The sequence below is a fragment of the Typha latifolia genome, chromosome 14, assembly GCF_019914945.1.
Source record: "Typha latifolia isolate L0001 chromosome 14, TyphaL0001v2, whole genome shotgun sequence".
Lineage (NCBI taxonomy): Eukaryota > Viridiplantae > Streptophyta > Magnoliopsida > Poales > Typhaceae > Typha > Typha latifolia.
The window spans coordinates 3173869-3191475 of record NC_133099.1 but is presented as its reverse complement, the minus strand read 5'-3'; the positions used below and the strand labels follow the sequence as shown (position 1 = coordinate 3191475).

Below are 17607 nucleotides of genomic sequence, written 5' to 3'. Positions count from 1 at the left end.
TTTAACAAGACCTGCTTAGTCGTCTATTATTTGTCATGATCATGATGAGGGTTTTGAGATTATCATTGATACAATGCAATAATGCAATATATATATGTATATATATATATATATATATATATATATATATATAAGTCTGTTATAATCCTTTCTAAACTATTGCTCATTTTTATATAGATTCTCACTTCTTTTTTTGTGACACTTAAACTATTTCAACAATCTAATATCTCCCAACTCGTTGACAGTGTGGATGAAAACTATTAAATGACCATTTCTTTCTCAAATATTTTTTTTCCCTCTCCTGCTTCTCTAAATAAGAGTAAAACAGCTCTTAGACACCTAAAATTGATCACATAACAATTAAGAGAGATTTTTTAATGAAAAATATTAAATAGACACCTAATAAAAGAGGTATTTTAGAGTTTTACAGGGTTGAGGAGGTTTAGGTGTAATAATCCCTATCAAAAATAAAAGAGAAAGTGTGTAAACATGTAGTGATATTAATTAGGTTAACGGGCGATGAGAAAAATGATGCATAAATCATTATTATGATATTCTAGTTCTAATAATATGTTAATTCACTAACTATTCTAAAAATTTAAGTTGTTAGAAAACAATAATTTTTATATTTTATATTCTAACATAACATGGCCCAAAAATATTAGTTAGAAGATGTGATGAGATGACTAAGTAGTTTGCATTGCTGAATTGCTGGTTGTTAGAGACTTATAGTGAAAGCTACACTACTAATCAGGTGAGAGGAAGATTAATTGCAAACTAGGCTTAATTGAGAATGACTTCTGATTGGACTCAAGAAAATTGAAAGTAATGTCTTACCTTCATACTTGAGAGAAAAGTTTGAGATATGAAGCATTAAGTTTGTAGCAATAACAACTAACATCACCATCTTAGTGAAACCTGACATGAAATGGAGTTACTTAAAAATTAAACCTAATTAATTAAACAACAGTTCACATAAAAGAAAAGGAGGTTCATCAACTCAGCCTGGGCCATGCTTCTACTTTCTCCATTTTTATATCGTTAAATGGCATAATTAGTACGCACAAAAGTTCATCAAAGAAGAACGAAAAAGAAGGCCAGCTAATACTTGGAGTGATTGCTCCACAGTGGAGCAGGTTGGCCACCCTAGGATTTCATTTAAATTTTCTTGCTCTTATTAAAGTTAAAATCACCTAACTCTAAGATCAAATAAGGTACTTTTAATTATTTGTTTTTTAACTTTTAAAATTAAGTAACAGAACAGTCAGCTATTGCTCGATTATTAAAGTTAATCTGGAGTATTTCCGATCGTGGGAAAGGTAGTAAGATGTTTTTTTGATAATTTTTTCAAAAGTTATCAATACCTATTAAACCAACTACTAAATAGTATCTTGAATATTACAAACTACAGTCCAATAAATACTCAGTAATCTCCTAATTTGGACCAGTTCTAGTCCGTAATCCAAAATCCAAAATCCAAAATCCAAATTGACCCCAACTCATTTGTCTCTGTTATGCATTCAATAATAAAAGGACTCTTCTACCATGACGACTCCTTTGTACAAGCAAAGCAAGCAACCAAGCATGCTTCTTTACAAAACTAACCTTCTCCCCAAAAGGAAAACATCAATCACTAGTTCCCACCTAAACTCTAGTCCTCTTGTCTTCTCCTCCTTCTTCTTCTTCTTCTTCTTCTTCTTCTTCTTCTTCTTTTTGTGTTTCTCCTATATATTTCTCCCACACCAACTACCACTCTTCCCTCAAGAAGAATTGAATAAAGATAGCCAGTGTTATTAGAGATAAAAGAAGTAGAAGTAGAAGAAGAGAGATCATGGGGAGAGAGGATCAGGAAGGCAAGAACTGGGAGGAGGAGAAGGAGGTGGAGATAGACTATGTGTTCAAGATAGTGGTGGTGGGGGATTCTGCAGTTGGGAAGACGCAGCTCCTGGGGAGGTTCACAAAAGATGAGTTCTTCCTTGATTCCAAGTCCACCATTGGGGTGGAGTTCCAGACTCGGACGCTGACCCTTAACAGGAAGCACATCAAGGCCCAGATTTGGGACACTGCTGGTCAAGAGAGGTATGGTTCTAATTTCTTTCTCTTCTCATCCCCCCCACTAGATTCACTATAGATTGTTAATATTGATCAGGTCACCATAGTTAGAAGCAGTTGCTGCTTGGTATTTTCTTAATTCAACTATTAGACCCTATATTTAACACACTGCTTCTATGTAGAAAATTTTCTTACCCCCCCCAAGAATCTTTCTTTTGGGAAGAACTAGTAGATAGATGAACACACACAAAATTAAAAAGGTTATAAGGAAGATTGGGGAGAGTTGCTAGAGCAAACAGTTACGTAATCCTGGGATTAGAGCACCAAGTTTAGTGGTCCATGGTGGTTTTAATATCTAAAATTAAAGACGTATTTGACTGCCCTTTGTGTGTGACCTGTAACTGTCACTTGTGGGTCCAGTAACGAATCAATCCGTGTCCCAATGTTTTATACGATATCAGATTTGTTGTTCCTTTGCTCTCTCGTTCTAACGCGTTTATCTTTTTTTTCTTTCTTTCTTTTTTCTCTTTTCCCTTGGAGTCACGGCAATGGAATTTTTAGAGGACGATTTACCTCTCAATAGTTTTGTTTGTATTCTTTTATCACTTTATACCTTTGTCGTGTAAGCTAAAGTGTAACCCATAGTTTTTTATCATCATATTTAATTAAATTATAAGTCAAATTTAAAAATATGTATTAAATATAAAATTATAGAAAATTAAATAAGTTTTTTAACATATTAAAAATAAAATTGTATAACAAATTAAAAATTTGTTGGTTTGCCAGTGCAGTTGCTTTGGTTATAAAGACAACTATGACATCCAACAACCCTGATGAACATATTGGCAAATGGATAAGAATTTTTTTTTAATTGAAAAAGAAAAGGATAAGAATTTATTGCAATGGATACTTGGCATGTGATCTATTATCCTGTAGAACAATTAAAATGAAAAGAATTTTACTGTATCGTCGTTTACATTTTAACTAACTGCACTTGCCAAATGACAAAATTAGAATATTTTATGTATATACCTCTCAAAACACTTGGTTTTTGTATGGATACCTTTTAAAACCTTCAATTTTTGTGTGGATACATTGCTCTCGAATCATAACATTTTTGTTGTTTTATCTCTTAAATGCTTCAGATTTTAATATATATATATATATAGAGAGAGAGAGAGAGAGAGAGAGAGAGAGTAATCAGAAGTGTTATGTTTTGAAGGGTTTTCATGCAAATATGAAATTTAAAAGTGTATATAAGTAAAGAAGGAGCTTCAAAAGTATACATGTAAACAAGTACCATTAAGTTAGTATAAGTGAAAATTAAACTCAAATCGCCCTTTAAGCAATAAAAGCAAAAGATAGGAGTTGGGCCATAATAAAGGACTAAAAGGCAGGGTGTAAATAATAATAAACACAAATGTAGTGTGTTATTTGTCAATTTTACTAAAATAAAATGCCAAAAGAAAGTTATGTTCAACACAAGGCTGCAAAGAATCTGCAAAAGGTTCTGAAACAATTCAAAATAAGTACAAGTTACAACCATAATAGTTTGTCAATATTCTCAAAAACCATAATAGTTTGTCAACTCTCTATAATACAGACAGCCAAACAGCACTTAGTTATTTTTCATTGTATCTTTACCACCCCTATGGTTTTTGACTTATATTAGCTGCACATACTGTTTTCTTTTCTTTTCTTTTCACTGAGTAAATTATGCATACTGTTTATACTACCAGTATTCCAATTCAATGGACTCTTTGCTGTAATTAATGGACACACAAATACATGGACAAGTAAAAAAAAATTTTAAGTAATCAACAACTTATGAATCTTATTGTCAAAATTGACAGGGATTTTAATGCATGTCATCATCAGACTCTGATATTGATTTCTAAAAGCAAGATATGCTGGAGTACAGGAGAGACACATTAGCTTGCACACTAAGTTATTGCTCAATTTAAAATAATACCTGGAATACACTTGTAACATATTAAATATAGTAAGCTCCTGATCATTTGATCAACTATAGATAGAATTAGAGAACTTTTCCAAAGACATACAAGAATGAAAGCAAGTATATCATATGTAACCACAACAAATGCTGAAGGAAACTGATGCTTATCTCTCTATCTGGAGTGGAACAGTTACCTTGCAAATCTACTCATCCATATAATTTGCAATTTTGGTATGGATTCTCCTGCTCAGAATATTTAATCTTTTAAAGCATCTGACCTTAGGTTGACCAGAATCATCAAACTTCAGAGGGAGAAGCCAGCCATACATGTTTCAGAGAGATCCTAGCTGCTCCTTTTGGACAGATAATATCATGATGTCCTTTAAGACTTAGGACACAACCTAATCGACTAGTCCGGTTGAAATAATATGCATGTTAATATAGAGAAGACACCAAAGGAATAAATACACTTCAGAATGCTGGGAATCAACAATAGTAGCTTAGATTTACATAGCTTTATGTACAGCCTTTGCTTGTATCATAGTTTTATGTAAGCCATTGCCAAGAATATCCAGATATTTGATGTAGCATCACTTCAATGGAAACAAGTGTTATTGTCACATAAATTTACATAACTTTTAGGCAATTTCTTGTCAAGTATTTTCCACCTCTAATAGAAATTCTTGTCTTAGTGATAAATAAATTTGAAGAATAAATATCAAATATCTGAAACTGCCTCATAAGAGTAAACCATGTTAGAATTAGATGCAGGTTGAATCACATGCAGGTTGCTTTCATATAAATGATTTGTACTTAAAGCTGCAGTGCTGCACTGACAAATAATATAGGCAGACAGTAGTATTTTGATGCGTGATCATCAAAGCTGTAACTGTCTGAACCTTATTCTAATTACGGATTAGCACACCTAATATCCAAAACCCAGTGAATATTGATGTCTGACATTCTAGTATCTAATGAAGAAATCCCAACCTAACTAACTAAAACAAAACCTTTAAGTAAAAAGGGCAACAACTTGCTCTGTCTTCTCATTGGTATAGGTCTTGAATGCAGGTACAGAGCAGTGACCAGTGCTTATTACAGAGGAGCACTTGGTGCCATGCTAGTCTACGACGTCACAAGGAGACAAACATTTGATCACGTAGCAAGGTGGGTTGAAGAACTGCGAGCCCACGCCGACAAGTCTATCGTTGTCATGCTGATCGGAAACAAGGCTGACCTTACTCAGAAAAGGGCGGTCTCAACAGAAGAAGCTATTGAATTTGCAGAGGAACAAGGACTGTTCTTTTCCGAGGCATCTGCTCTTACTGGAGAACATGTGGAAAGAGCTTTCCTGAGCCTTATAGATGAGATATTCGCAGTAGTTTCAAGGAAGGCTATGGAGTTGGATGAAGCAAGAAAGATGAATGGTGGAAATGAATCAAAAGATATTTTGGTGCTAAAAGGAACCAAGGTATCAGTGCTGTCTGAGGTTTCTATGATGGAAACCAGTGCTATGAGGAAAGGATCTCAGTGTGCTTGTGTGTGACTCCTGTGCATAGTTTTGTAATGTCTACTTGGTTATGATGGTAAGTGACAGCATTTAGAAGTCACAGTCCATTTGTTGATGACAAGGGTTTGAGAAGAAAGCATGTTTGGCTTTGTGTAAATTGAATTTAGATATGATTTCATGCTTTCAATATGATTTTTATTCAGTGAAAAATCTGGGTATTACACACTAGGCATAGAAACTATTGGAAAATTACAATTATACATTTAAACTTTCTTCTTGAAACAGTGAACATGTTATAAGTGTATTATATGATCTAGCACTACTGCATTTGATATTTTTGCAATCTTATTAAGAGGAAGTCAATGATTTTGTCTGACACTGAATAAAAGTGCTGCTTTACTGTTCTCTAATGTCTTCAAAACCTAGAATGGTAGCTTTAAAGCAGAGTATATTAGAGGACTTAAATCATAATTTTTTCTATTAAAAGACCCAATCTCAACTTAAAATTGCAAGGTAAGTAGAAAATTTAAGCTAGAGTGACGCTATTATTGACTCCAAAGAAAAGCAATGTTACTAGCTCAGGCATTCTAACAAACAACTTACATGCAACCATTCTTCTCCCTCCCTCCCTCCCTCCTTCCGTTCTACGATCAAAAACCGAAAAAGGAATACAAATGGAAGGGAAAACCAAGAACAAGTTGTTAAAATGCCTACTTACTCACTCCAGTACTTATCGTCGTCCGGCTTCTCCTCTTCCCCGTCCTCCTCCCCAATCTCCACCTCTGCGCTCTTAAACCTTCTCACGTCCTCCACTGCGGCCTTCCGAAACATCCCGACGTCGACCGCGCCGGCCACCATGTGATATCCCCTCAGCTTAAGCTGTTCCGGGGCATCGTGCGGCATCGCGAACCCTCCCAAGTAAACCCTCTTCTCCTTCCTTCCCACCATACCCAACACTCTCCTTTCCGCCTCCTTCACTGCCTCCCTCACCTTCCGGTTCCCCGGGTCCCACAAGTACCCCATGCTCGCGCTCAGATCCAACGGCCCCATCTGCACCACGTCGACCCCGTCGACGGCCGCGATCGCCTCGATCTCTGCCACCGCCGCCGCCGTCTCCACCTGGATCATTATCAAGGTCTCCTCCTCGCACCTTGCTAGGTAGCTGTCGTCCATCCCGTACGCGGACGCGCGCACGACGGTGTGCGCGGACCCCCGCACGCCGCGGGGCGGGAAGCGGCAGTAGGAGACGGCGAGCTCGGCTTCGCGGGGAGAGCAGACGGAGGGGAACATGACGCCGGCGGGGCCGAGGTCGAGGGCCTTCTTGGCCCAGGCGGGGGAGGAGTCAGGAAGGCGGAGAATCGCCGGGGTACCGACGGCGGCGAGGGCACGGAGGCAGGGGAGAGCGTCGGAGATGCCGCCGGGCCCGTGCTCCATGTCGACGACGACGTAGTCGTAGCCGGCGAGGCCGGCGATCTCGGCGAGGGTGGGGGATGAGGAGAGGAGGAAGAGGCCGTAGAGGACCTCGCCGGCGGCGAGGCGGGACTTTAGGTTTACGCGGGTGGATTCGAGATCAGCGGATATGGCGGCGGCGGAGGAGGAGGAGGAGAGGATGGCCTTGAGAGGCGGCGGAGAAGAGAAGCTTCGTGCGCATCGGGAGGGGAGAGAGAGGGAGATGGGGGTCAGGATTTGGTGCGATCGGAGGAGAAGAGAAGAGGGGGTTTTGAGGGTTAGAGTTTTGGGAGAGAAGAGTAAGGCGCTAGCATGGGAAGTGGCGGAGATAGCCGCCATGGGAGAGAGTGGAGAGAGGAGAGTGGAAGAGTGGAGAGGGCGAGGACAACGGCGTGTTATGGGTAGGTTTTGAAGGTTTAGTAAGACCCGATCCGATACGGTTGGGGCATAACGCATGAACGCATCGAAACGCCGATTTTTCCCATGATACGGGTCCAATGCGGGTCGGATAATGTTAGGATTTTGATCAGCATCCGATATCGGGGCATCAAAGGGTCGATGTCCTCGTTCCCCAATCCAACCGAAGGCTTCTCTCCCCCACGCGTCTTCATCATCTCCGGCGATCCGAACATCGGTGGATCCGCGCTGCTCCAAGGTGGATCCATCGGATCAAAGTAAGGCGAGGTGCTCTCCGGCGAGGTCGGTGCTTTTTTTTGTATTATTTTTCTTGCTTTTGGTTTCTCTCCTCTCTCTCTCTCTCTCCTTTTCTCTTTCTTTTCTCACTCCGCGGTGAGTAATCTAATTTTTTTTCTTTCTCCTTTCATTTTTACTGAACTTTTTTTATTTTTCCTGCATATGTATGATTTTTTTAGAATTATACATAATTAAACGATAGTTCGATAGCAAAACGAAGGTCGAGACGAGTAAATAGCAACCTTTCTCTCTGTACTTCGCTTAATGCCTCTTAGTATATTCCCCAGAGAGCAAAGGTTCAGCCTTTACATTTGCTCTACATCAAAATTAATACAATCCTGTATATTTCTTACAGCAGGTCTTGAGAAAATGAGAAGACGACCAGGGATTTCGGGTTTGCAGAGTGCAGCAGCTACTCGGGTATTCCCCCCTTTTCCCTTCATTTTCATTCATAATTTCTCAGAATGCTAGTCAAGATTTTGTCCCCTTTAAGTGATTTCCTTCTCTCTTTTTCTTTTCTTTTTATCAATAATCTCAGGATCAATATCGGTTAGTTGGTGAAAATGTTGCCAAGATAAGAACAGATCTCATGAAGGAACAACTTGAAACATTTCGATCTCAATTAGAAGATTTTGCTCGCAAACATAAGGTGATAATTTTTTCTTTCCTGTTCTTTTTTTTTTGTGTGGTACTTATCTGTTTTATTTTTGCCGAATGCTTATATGCAAGTCGATACTTATCTTATTTGGTACTCCGCTAGGGTCTTTTGTCAGTGGAATAATTCCACAATGCCGTCACCTTCTCCTTTAACTTTTGCTTCGATGGGCACTAAGATTTCAATTTACGTAGCCAGTAAGTTAATTAAGTTTTACGTCTTGATTTGTAGAAATGGGTTTATTGATACATATATCTGGGAGAACTTATATTTGCGAAAATATTCAACAAAGAAAAAGGAAATAGATGAGAGGATTTTGCAATAAGCTCTAGTTGATTCACGCTCTTGGCTTTCTGAATTTTATGTGATACTAAGGTCTTGTGCCTGAAGAAGCATTTGTTTTTTTTTTCCAAGATAGAACAAAGTGCAATGTAACAGTTCTACAATAAGGATGGAGAATAATTTACTGATTCTTGTACTATTTCTTATTTATTCACTGACCTACAAGGAAAGGAACATGATTCACAGTTAGTGTGCTAGAGCTATGTATATTATAGTATTGAATTAAAAATCTGAACTTTTAGCTACTTTATTATTTATAGTTGGTAGAAATCTATTCTAATCATATTTCACAACATACAAATACAAGGCCTTTAAGCTTGAACATAGATATAGGATGTGTAATAATAGATAGACCATCATGCCAACTCAGGAAATTGCATTGAGAAAACTGATGTCATATCACTACATATATTGTTGATTGTGATGCCACTTTATCATGCTCGGCATGTACCATGTCTACCATTTATCAACATAGATATGGAGCTTATACAGATACTCCAATACTCCTACTTTGTATGACTCAAGGTTTCTTTAACCTCAGAGCAGCTTATACCCATGTCTACCATTTATTAACCTAGATATGGAGCATATTTGGATACTCTTCCTAGTTGGTAGGCTCAAGGTTTCTTCAACCCCAGAGCAGCTTATGACTTATGAGTACTTAGTGAAGCTTAAACAACTTAAATTAAGTGTAAGAGAGGAGTACAAATTAAAAAGACCTGAAAATGGGCTAAATTTAGGGTTTAGTTTGGATTATGTTGATATTTTTCAATGAGTCATCTCTAATTCCTTTGAATAGTATAAAATTTTGGGTCAAACTAAGTTGAATATCTATTTTTTTGGGATCAATAATGACAAGGTATCTCTACACACTTGCGCAGTATGGGGAATGCAAGATGATTTGCTTTGGAAAAAAAGGTTTTCTGATTTCCTCTATGTTGAGCTATCCTTAATTCCTTCCTAATTTAAGTCTCTGAAAAATAAGCCATCTATCATCCCAGTAATTGAAATCACATTCCTTTTAAATTACACCTTGGTGATGTACCTCACATGTACAAATTTCAAAGTTCTCTGCTTTTAGTGCTTGCACTTTGCACCATTTTTAAGTTTACCAACTTGTAGTGCTCTTTCTTGGGATTTTTCCTTTTATATGGGACCTGATTATGTGATGTATTAGATGCGATGTACCCCACAAAAGATCTCACTTCAATAGAATGCTGATACAAATACCCGGACATTGAAAGGATTTTAGTATTCTGACTCAGTTGCAATCAAGGTAAACATGAATGAATTCCCTTTTCCTCTGAAGAAATTTGGAGGAGCTTAAACTGAACTTGAGGAAAGGATGCACTTAGTAGAGATGGGAACAGACATGCAAAAATTTAATAAGCAATAACTGTCGTTTGTTTCGCCATACTTGAATTCAATGGAGTTATTACTCTTTTACTGGTTTGTACATTCTCTTCTCTTTTATCAACCCAATCTGACACCATCATGCTTGATAAATGTATACTTGAAAATGCTACAAGATTTAACATTTAAGTTTGAGCTTTCTGTGATTCAAATTTGCAACTCCTAAAGACTACATATCAAGTTTAAATATTCCTTAGAAAGTTACTATATCTTGTGGCAATCCAGAATGACATCCGTAAGAACCCTACATTCAGAGCGCAGTTCCATGAGATGTGTGCAAAAGTTGGTGTGGATCCCTTAGCTTCTAATAAGGGAGTTTGGGCAGAGCTTTTAGGGATTGGTGACTTCTACTATGAGCTGGGTTGGTATTTTTTTTGTCTTGTCCATAATTATACTGCAATATCTATGTAAGCTTTAAGTTGTTTGGATTTGCTCCCATATTTATCTTGATGATTGAATGAATTACAACAGTATGCTCTAGAAAATTGGCAAGTGGGACAGAAACTAGAAAGATGAACTTTTTAATCAATTTTCAATTTCTTTCTATTTCAGTCCCTGTACTGGGATCTCCTAATTTGGATTGTACCTGTTATAGCTTGGAAGACTTTGTTTATATGAAGTTGGTTAGATTTGGTCTCACAATTTATATTCCAATAAGATATTTTTGCATTTCTGCATCACATACACTTTAGTTGAGCCACATGATGGAGATCTTATGATCTTTATCATATGTCCAGTTAAAATAATTCTTTATCATCAAAGTATGCAAGGTAAGCATGCCAAGTAGACTTTCAGAGGGTGATCTATCGTTTGGTTGGTAAGTGTTGGTTGTCAGATATAGCATTGATACTTGGATTTCAACATATCAGTGCAACTAATGGGCTGAAGTACCATACCTCATGTAGAAATGTCAAAACTAATCCGAAAAGTTACTTATAAGTTATCAGCAGATCATCTAAGCAGATTACGCAAGTGGACACATACCTATGCAGGAATGTATACTTTGCATTACGTATTCTGTTTATTTCCTTACTAGGTTATAAGTATGTTTCCTGTAAAAACAGACAATTCATGTTTAAAACATTTCTCACCCTTCAAAGTTCATACCATATTGGGTTCAAATTTCATTCTCTCTCATGTATCATTGCTTGCATCTGGAAAAAAACATCTTTTTCCATCATGGAAGTATTACTTAGAATTTCCTCTTTTTAATTGGAACTGTTTGATGAGGCAGGAGTTCAGATTGTTGACATATGCATGGCAACCAGATCAACCAATGGTGGTCTGATCAGTTTGCAGGAGCTTTGCACTCTACTCTGTCAAAAGAGAAAAGCTGCTCGGGATCCAGTATCCGAAGATGACTGCCTGCGTGCTATAAGTAAGCTAAAGGTGAGAAACTAAAGTTAATGATTTTATTTTTGCAAGTTAGCTTCGCATGTACGTTTGGCTTATTATTCTTTTGGCACCACCTCTTGCATTCCAAGCCATATAGGATCTTGGTTTACTCATGGAATATCTAATTAAAAATTAGGTCCTGATGAACTTCTGGTACATGAACTTTCAGGTCTTGGGTAGTGGTTTTGGAGTAATTTCAATTGGGAAAAGAAAACTAATTCGATCTGTTCCTACTGAGTTGAACAGAGACCATAATGAAATTTTGGAAGTGGCTCAGGTTTGTTCTTCTTCAGAACTTTTGATACATAAGGCTTTTTGGTACTTGCATGTATTCTTCTCAGGTCTTGGGTAGTGTTTGCACCTTTTGAACATAATGAGGTAGTAGCAATGTTACTATCATGCAGGGTCAGGGCTATGCAACTGTAGAGCAGGTTGAGAAGACGCTTTCATGGTCCTCGGGCCGTGCAGCTGATGCACTTGAAACTTTGTTGAAAGTAAGCATCGCAAATGGACTGATATGTCCCTTATATATATGTATGTATTACTTTTTTCTTGTATACTTACTGATTCTTCGTATCGGTTAATCCAGGAAGGACTTGCTATGATTGATGATGGTCATAGAGATGGAAAGCGCCGTTATTGGTTCCCCTGTGTTGCTCCCATTTCTGTGGCTGCTGGATCTGATGGATTGGGTATTGATTCTTAATTATGCATGTCTCTAATTTGTTCACCCTGGTGTACATTCTCAAGAAATTCCAAACGAAGATTCAAGGCAACCACCTGCATAGAAGCAAATTCTGTGTGTTTTTTTTCTTTTTCTATGCTTCAAGCTGTTGAAATTATTTTGAACAAGAAAATTTTCTTTCTGGCAGCTACTGGCCTATTGTATGATAGATCTCGTGGAACAAGATTCTTTTATCTTTTTCTCATAGCGATCTCAATTTGGAATTTTGGATGTCTAGGCCATGATTTTGTAATTGAATAAGTTTGGCATAAGAATTAGGTGAATTGAAAGTTCCATCTTCTACTTAACTTCAAATAAATCCTTGTCAACTATTGAACCAATCATCTGCTCTTCTTTCACTCATTTATTCTGACCATCTTTTTCTTTGACGGTATCTTTTGCTAAAATTTCCATGACAGTTAGAGAAGCATTATCTTAGCTAAGTAATGATGTCTTTAAGTACATGATTAGTCAATAGGCAACGGTAATAAATTTGTGGATTGATCTTTCCACTTATTTAATAAATAATAGGATACAAATACATGTATAAGAATCAAAGGCCACATATATAAATATACATCACGAACTTTGCATTTATAATTGTGACGGAAGATGTAATACAATTTTAGCCATTGAATAATGCTTCGAGATTCGCAAAAGCTCATTCCAGTTATTACCTTGAGCTCAAACTTTTCTAAGCGACCAATCTCAAATGATGCTACCGGATGGCATCCGACCCGTATCCGAATGATGCTTAACGGGTCGGATTGACAAACGTATTCCTTCTTCGTGTGGCGCCGCCGCCTACGACTTGCTCTGCTGGTCCTCCTCAAAACCCTTCTTTTGCTCCCGCTCCCTCCTGTCCACTGAAAGAGAAGTAGGAGGAAGGAGGAAGGAGAGGAAAACATGAAGACGCGAAGGAGGCAATTCGTCGAACAATTGACGAGCGAAATCTCGTATCTCGAATTCAATCTCAATCCTACTAAGAAATCGGAGGAAGAGGAGAGGGATTGGTCCGGCCTAATCGACTCCATGCTCATCTCCATCCTCGGCCGCCTCGAAACCCTAGAAGACTTCTTCTCCTTCCGCGGCGTGTGCCGCAACTGGCGCTCGATCTCCTCCCCTTGCCCCGAAACCCTCGCCTCGCAATCTCCTCTCATCCTCCTCACCCGCTTCCCGAGCTACACCGAGACCTTCTTCGATATCTCCCGCCGCCGCCTATACAATTTCCAGCTCCCCTGGCGTCTCTACTCCCGCTTCTCCCTCGCCTTCTCCCACGGCTTCCTCGTCACCTCCACCGAGCCCCCCCGCTCCAGGATCCTCCTCTGGAACCTCTTCTCCGGCGACCATATCCGCCTCCCCAGATCCCCCGAGCCGTTCCGCCGCGTGATCTTGTCCTCGCCGCCCTCGTCGCCGCAATGTTTGATGGTTTTGTTCCACCCCGGCAATTCTACAATCCAATTTAGCTGGTTGGGAGATTCACTGTGGAATGTGCACTCCTGGGGCCCTGCACATTTAATCCACGATATGATCTTTTTCCAGGGAAGGCTCTTTGCACTGATTAATGGCCGCCTCGCATTAGTGGATCTTGTCCCTTGCCCCCAATTTACGCTTTTGGGAGATTCATTGGATGTGGAATGGAAACGGAACAGTCAAAGGTTTCTAGCCAAGTCTGGCGAGGAGCTGTTGCTGGTTTGTTGTTTCGAGTTCAGTATCTTCAGATGGGATTTCGGCGGTGGTGGGTGGGTGGAGCTGAAGAGTTTGGATGGAAGGGCTCTTTTTATTGGATTGGGAGGGTTTGCGGCATCCGTGGTGCCTCCTTGCTTGGGAGTCAGAGAGAATTGTGTCTACTTTGCAGGAAGGAATGCAGATGGGTGGTGTGAGTTCTCCTTAAAGGATAGGTGCCTCGAGACTGTCTCTGTTGCTTCACCTGGTTTGCTTAGAAGTCAGACCTCTTTACCACCTATTTGGGTTCTGCCAAGCCTGCCCTAAATTAGCCTAAAAATTTCTTTCTTAGAACAGAAGGCTTTATTGAAATCGGCTCGCAGGGTACATTTGGATAGCTTGAAGGCATCAACGATGGAATTTTGTTAGATATCTGGTATGCCGTTTGCCTTCTTGACTATGCATTGTGTGTTCTTATACAAGATAATCCTTGTTTTATCTAGGATTAAATTATTGTGCAGTACTTTTGTGGTTGCAATCACACACAAGAGTAGCCTTTGTGTTGCAGTTTGTGCTTTGGTGGACAAGACTCGCCAAGTGATTTGTAAGAAGTGAGTTCCTTTTATCTGAACTTTGGGTTTGAAACTTTTACTATTATTATTAGAAGTGATATTTTCATATGAAAAATATTGATCATGTGGTGCCTCTTGACATTAGTACTTCTATACCTCATACCATTTCACATTTCGTTATTAACACTTATTAAATAATCTAATTCCTAATCCATAAAATCTCATGCAGAGTCTATGTAGATGACTAAATATTATCCTCATGGTAGACTCATCAAAGTAATATTTTTCTGTACTGGCTTGATATTTTTCTCTATATGAGAGTAATGGATTGCTGCATATGGCGTGAAACTTTCATGGCAGCTTTGTTGCTCATTTTCTAGTTCATTTTCAGGTGGGGAAAATGATGTAATACTGTTTTTATTTGATGGGAATTATTTGTTTCATTGATTCCAACAGCTTGAACCTCTAAGGACTGGGCTACTCATTGGTCATTGCCTGGTATTTCTTGACAGAATGGTTGCAAAGAGTCTTTTTTTCGTAAGATAGAGTATATGATTTCCCGGATGTCGAATTGCTTCTTAATCTTACCTCATATTAGGGGTGTAAACGATCAGGCTCGGCTTGAAATTACCTTTGAGCCTTATAATTCTGCTGAAGCTCGGCTCAACTCAACTCGAGCCGAGCTCGAGCTGAGCCTAAATAAGTCCAAGCTAAGCTCGAGCTTGATTAGAGGATGAGGTGGTGGCAGTGTGGATGGCGGCTTGCCGAAGGAGTAGGAGACGGATGGAAGAGGAGGCGACGACATGCTGATAGAGGAGGAGGCCGGAGGAGATGGTCAATGGAGGAGGAGAAGGAAGTTGACAGAGTGGAGGAAGAAAAGGAGGCCGACGCCGAGCCCAACACCGATGGAGGAGGTCGTCAAAAGACACCGGAGAAGGAGGCCGACGGAGAGGAGGTGGCGAGGGCTTACCAATGGAGGCCGACGGAGAGGAGAATGGGGTGGGTGATGGGTGATGGGTAGGGTGGGGTGGGGTGGGTGACACGATGAGAGTGATGAGTCAAGCTATCAAGCATATCGAGCTAAGTCTGAGCGAGTCGACTCCAGCTCAGGCTCGGCTCAATATTAATTTTGAGCCAGTTTTAACGGTTCGGCTCGGCTCCACCAGAGCTGAGCTGAGCTGAGCCCGAGTCGCTCGTCAAGCTTGACAACCCTACCTCCTATCTTCTGGATGGTGAATTGCTTGATGCTACATTAGTGAACCAAGTGAAAACAATATTTTGGTTTACTGATTTCTAACTTGTGTAATTATGTACTGCTCTAATACCTCAGGTCATGCATTTGTGATTTGCTTGAGACAAGTTTTATCCGTTAGTGTTGACTGTTGATATTCAACATAGTATCTTAGGTTACCTGAAGACCCTTATGCAATTATTATAGGTTTTTCAAGACTCAGCAGGAACTAAACCCATCAAACCCTTACAATCTTTTATTCGTATAAGAACCGTACAAATATTTCGAATTGCTAATGTATAGGTATAGCAACTTGAACAAAAACGGCAGTGCAATACTATGTTTATGGAAGTTCAGGTATATCCATTGCCTGCAAAACAATCTATTTATGTGCATATGTAGTACACCTACTGTTCTATAATTTGAAGAAGGGCTACATAGTGTAAATATATCTTATAGGTTAGTGCCCTGTAACAAGAGAACAAGATGTCATCTAAGAAAATCATGAGATGAGAAGAAGTATAAATTTATGATGGCTAGTTGAATATGTATGTGACATTTTATTGAAACTCATGTGATTCTCACAATTTAAACTGTAACTTGAAGTCTGTCTCCTATGAAAAGATACGCATGTTTGACTGCCTGTACAAATTATCAAGTTTAAGTTTTCTTCGTACACTTCTTTTGTGATGAAGCCATTTGGAGAGCTTAAATGTTTTCCTTTATGTAGTGATACATACATTTACTTTGTAACTTAACCTGATACGTACTTTTTACTGGAAAGCAGTAGCTCATCTTTTACATTTAGCATACAGGGAGTCAATAATTACATGCAATTTATTAGTTTGGTCAAATTGGAGGTCCATACTAGTTCTTGATTTAAATTGTGGTAAGCTTGCTGCAGGTTCAACATGAAACTCACATTCAGGAACCACAAAAGAGATATATTCGTGCGTCAAACTTTTTTTTCCAGTAAATTTCAGCAGAGCTCGGCAGCGACTTGCTGATTGAAAGAGTAAGGAATGTCTCCCCACTTCCACACAGAAACAATTTAGACTTAAATTCTAATCTAATTTGTTATGGGTTGAAAACTTTCAGATGCATCCAAGTACTGAACTGAGAGTGAAGTGATCGATAGCCAGTTATGAAGAGCATCCATCCAACCAAATGGCTCTGGTGAACTAAGAAATGAAGCTCCATTCTCTGTTTAATTGAAGAATGCCTTCAGCTTTTCAAACAGCATTTCACTCTGATTCAAGGGTTGGAACGTATACAAAGAACAATGCCTTGTCAGGTTGTAAATCGTCGTTTTCATATAATCTTTTTGGGGAGAAGGGGAAAGGTATTGATTGTTGGTAGAGTAGCTTTAATGTAGTGAAGGAGAAAGCTCTTCTTTTTCTAAGAAAAGAAGCAGTTCGTTCGTTTTTCACCAATGTTTCACACTTCTATCCGAGCTTGTGATTATTCTTGACAACCCTAAAACGAACAGTGGAGCCAAAGGACTTGCAATTGCAAAGATCCATTAGTTCAGCACTTGATCATACATTACCATGGAACCTTCTTATGCTTGATCCTGTTCTGCTGGTGTTGTTAAAGGGTAAACGAACTTAGCATTGGCGTTTGGTTGTGGAATAAGAACTCCTGTCCATGGATTAGGGATTTCTTATTCATGATTTGTAGCCAAAAACCACCTAAATTTCCGTTTGGTATCTTAAAAAATAGAGACCAAATAGGTGTTAATTAACTGAGATTATAAAAAAAGAACTATGATAAATATGGTTTGCCACCCAACTTTACCCTCAACCCTCACTTAAATGACATTTGAAATGGCCTGATAAATTAAACTGAGCTCAGGTCGTTGCTTAGTACTTTTTTTTAGCAAATAAGAGTTTTAATTTATACAAAATAAAAATAGAGAGCTTTATTTATAATATAGTCAAAATGTAGGG

General features: G+C 38.8%; 4 protein-coding genes across 7 annotated transcripts; 3 read left to right on the top strand and 1 right to left on the bottom strand.

Annotated features, from left to right (window-relative positions):
- Positions 1–1559: 1559 nt before the first annotated feature.
- On the top strand, positions 1560–5729 carry LOC140800677 (ras-related protein RABA4c-like). Its single transcript, XM_073155449.1, has 2 exons — positions 1560–2079; positions 5081–5729. The coding sequence occupies exons 1-2, from the start codon at positions 1832–1834 to the stop codon at positions 5553–5555; spliced, it is 723 nt and encodes a 240-aa protein (XP_073011550.1). The 5' UTR covers positions 1560–1831; the 3' UTR covers positions 5556–5729.
- Positions 5730–6067: 338 nt separating this feature from the next.
- Positions 6068–7424, bottom strand: LOC140800675 (uncharacterized). Its single transcript, XM_073155445.1, has one exon. It carries the CDS (start codon positions 7422–7424, stop codon positions 6234–6236), a length of 1191 nt encoding a protein of 396 aa, XP_073011546.1. The 3' UTR covers positions 6068–6233.
- An 81-nt stretch (positions 7425–7505) lies between these two features.
- On the top strand, positions 7506–12498 carry LOC140800676 (vacuolar protein sorting-associated protein 22 homolog 1). Of its 2 annotated transcripts, none has more exons than XM_073155447.1 (8): positions 7506–7667; positions 8020–8081; positions 8200–8310; positions 10297–10432; positions 11306–11460; positions 11636–11743; positions 11871–11960; positions 12056–12498. In XM_073155447.1, the coding sequence occupies exons 2-8, from the start codon at positions 8031–8033 to the stop codon at positions 12170–12172; spliced, it is 768 nt and encodes a 255-aa protein (XP_073011548.1). In that variant the 5' UTR covers positions 7506–7667; positions 8020–8030; the 3' UTR covers positions 12173–12498. The 2 variants fall into 2 exon arrangements, with proteins under 2 accessions (XP_073011548.1, XP_073011547.1); XM_073155446.1 differs by having other exon boundaries at positions 8017–8081.
- A 502-nt stretch (positions 12499–13000) lies between these two features.
- LOC140801511 (putative F-box protein At2g16290) lies at positions 13001–17209 on the top strand. 3 transcript variants are annotated; one of them, XM_073156690.1, is made up of 4 exons: positions 13001–14291; positions 14424–14466; positions 16563–16673; positions 16757–17209. In XM_073156690.1, exon 1 carries the CDS (start codon positions 13097–13099, stop codon positions 14180–14182), a length of 1086 nt encoding a protein of 361 aa, XP_073012791.1. In that variant the 5' UTR covers positions 13001–13096; the 3' UTR covers positions 14183–14291; positions 14424–14466; positions 16563–16673; positions 16757–17209. The 3 variants fall into 3 exon arrangements, with proteins under 3 accessions (XP_073012791.1, XP_073012789.1, XP_073012790.1); XM_073156688.1 differs by having other exon boundaries at positions 14377–14466; XM_073156689.1 differs by having other exon boundaries at positions 14377–14466; positions 16553–16673.
- Positions 17210–17607: the final 398 nt, after the last annotated feature.

Bases quoted from the DNA above. Each gene is read 5' to 3' on its own strand.
- LOC140801511 (XM_073156690.1), top strand. From the start codon at position 13,097: ATGAAGACGCGAAGGAGGCAATTCGTCGAACAATTGACGAGCGAAATC.
- LOC140800676 (XM_073155447.1), top strand. From the start codon at position 8,031: ATGAGAAGACGACCAGGGATTTCGGGTTTGCAGAGTGCAGCAGCTACT. The intron at 8,311-10,296 runs GTGATAATTTTT...GTGGCAATCCAG, and splicing joins ATTTTGCTCGCAAACATAAG to AATGACATCCGTAAGAACCC. The intron at 11,461-11,635 runs GTGAGAAACTAA...ATGAACTTTCAG, and splicing joins GTGCTATAAGTAAGCTAAAG to GTCTTGGGTAGTGGTTTTGG.
- LOC140800675 (XM_073155445.1), bottom strand. From the start codon at position 7,424: ATGCGTTATGCCCCAACCGTATCGGATCGGGTCTTACTAAACCTTCAA.
- LOC140800677 (XM_073155449.1), top strand. From the start codon at position 1,832: ATGGGGAGAGAGGATCAGGAAGGCAAGAACTGGGAGGAGGAGAAGGAG. The intron at 2,080-5,080 runs GTATGGTTCTAA...TCTTGAATGCAG, and splicing joins GACACTGCTGGTCAAGAGAG to GTACAGAGCAGTGACCAGTG.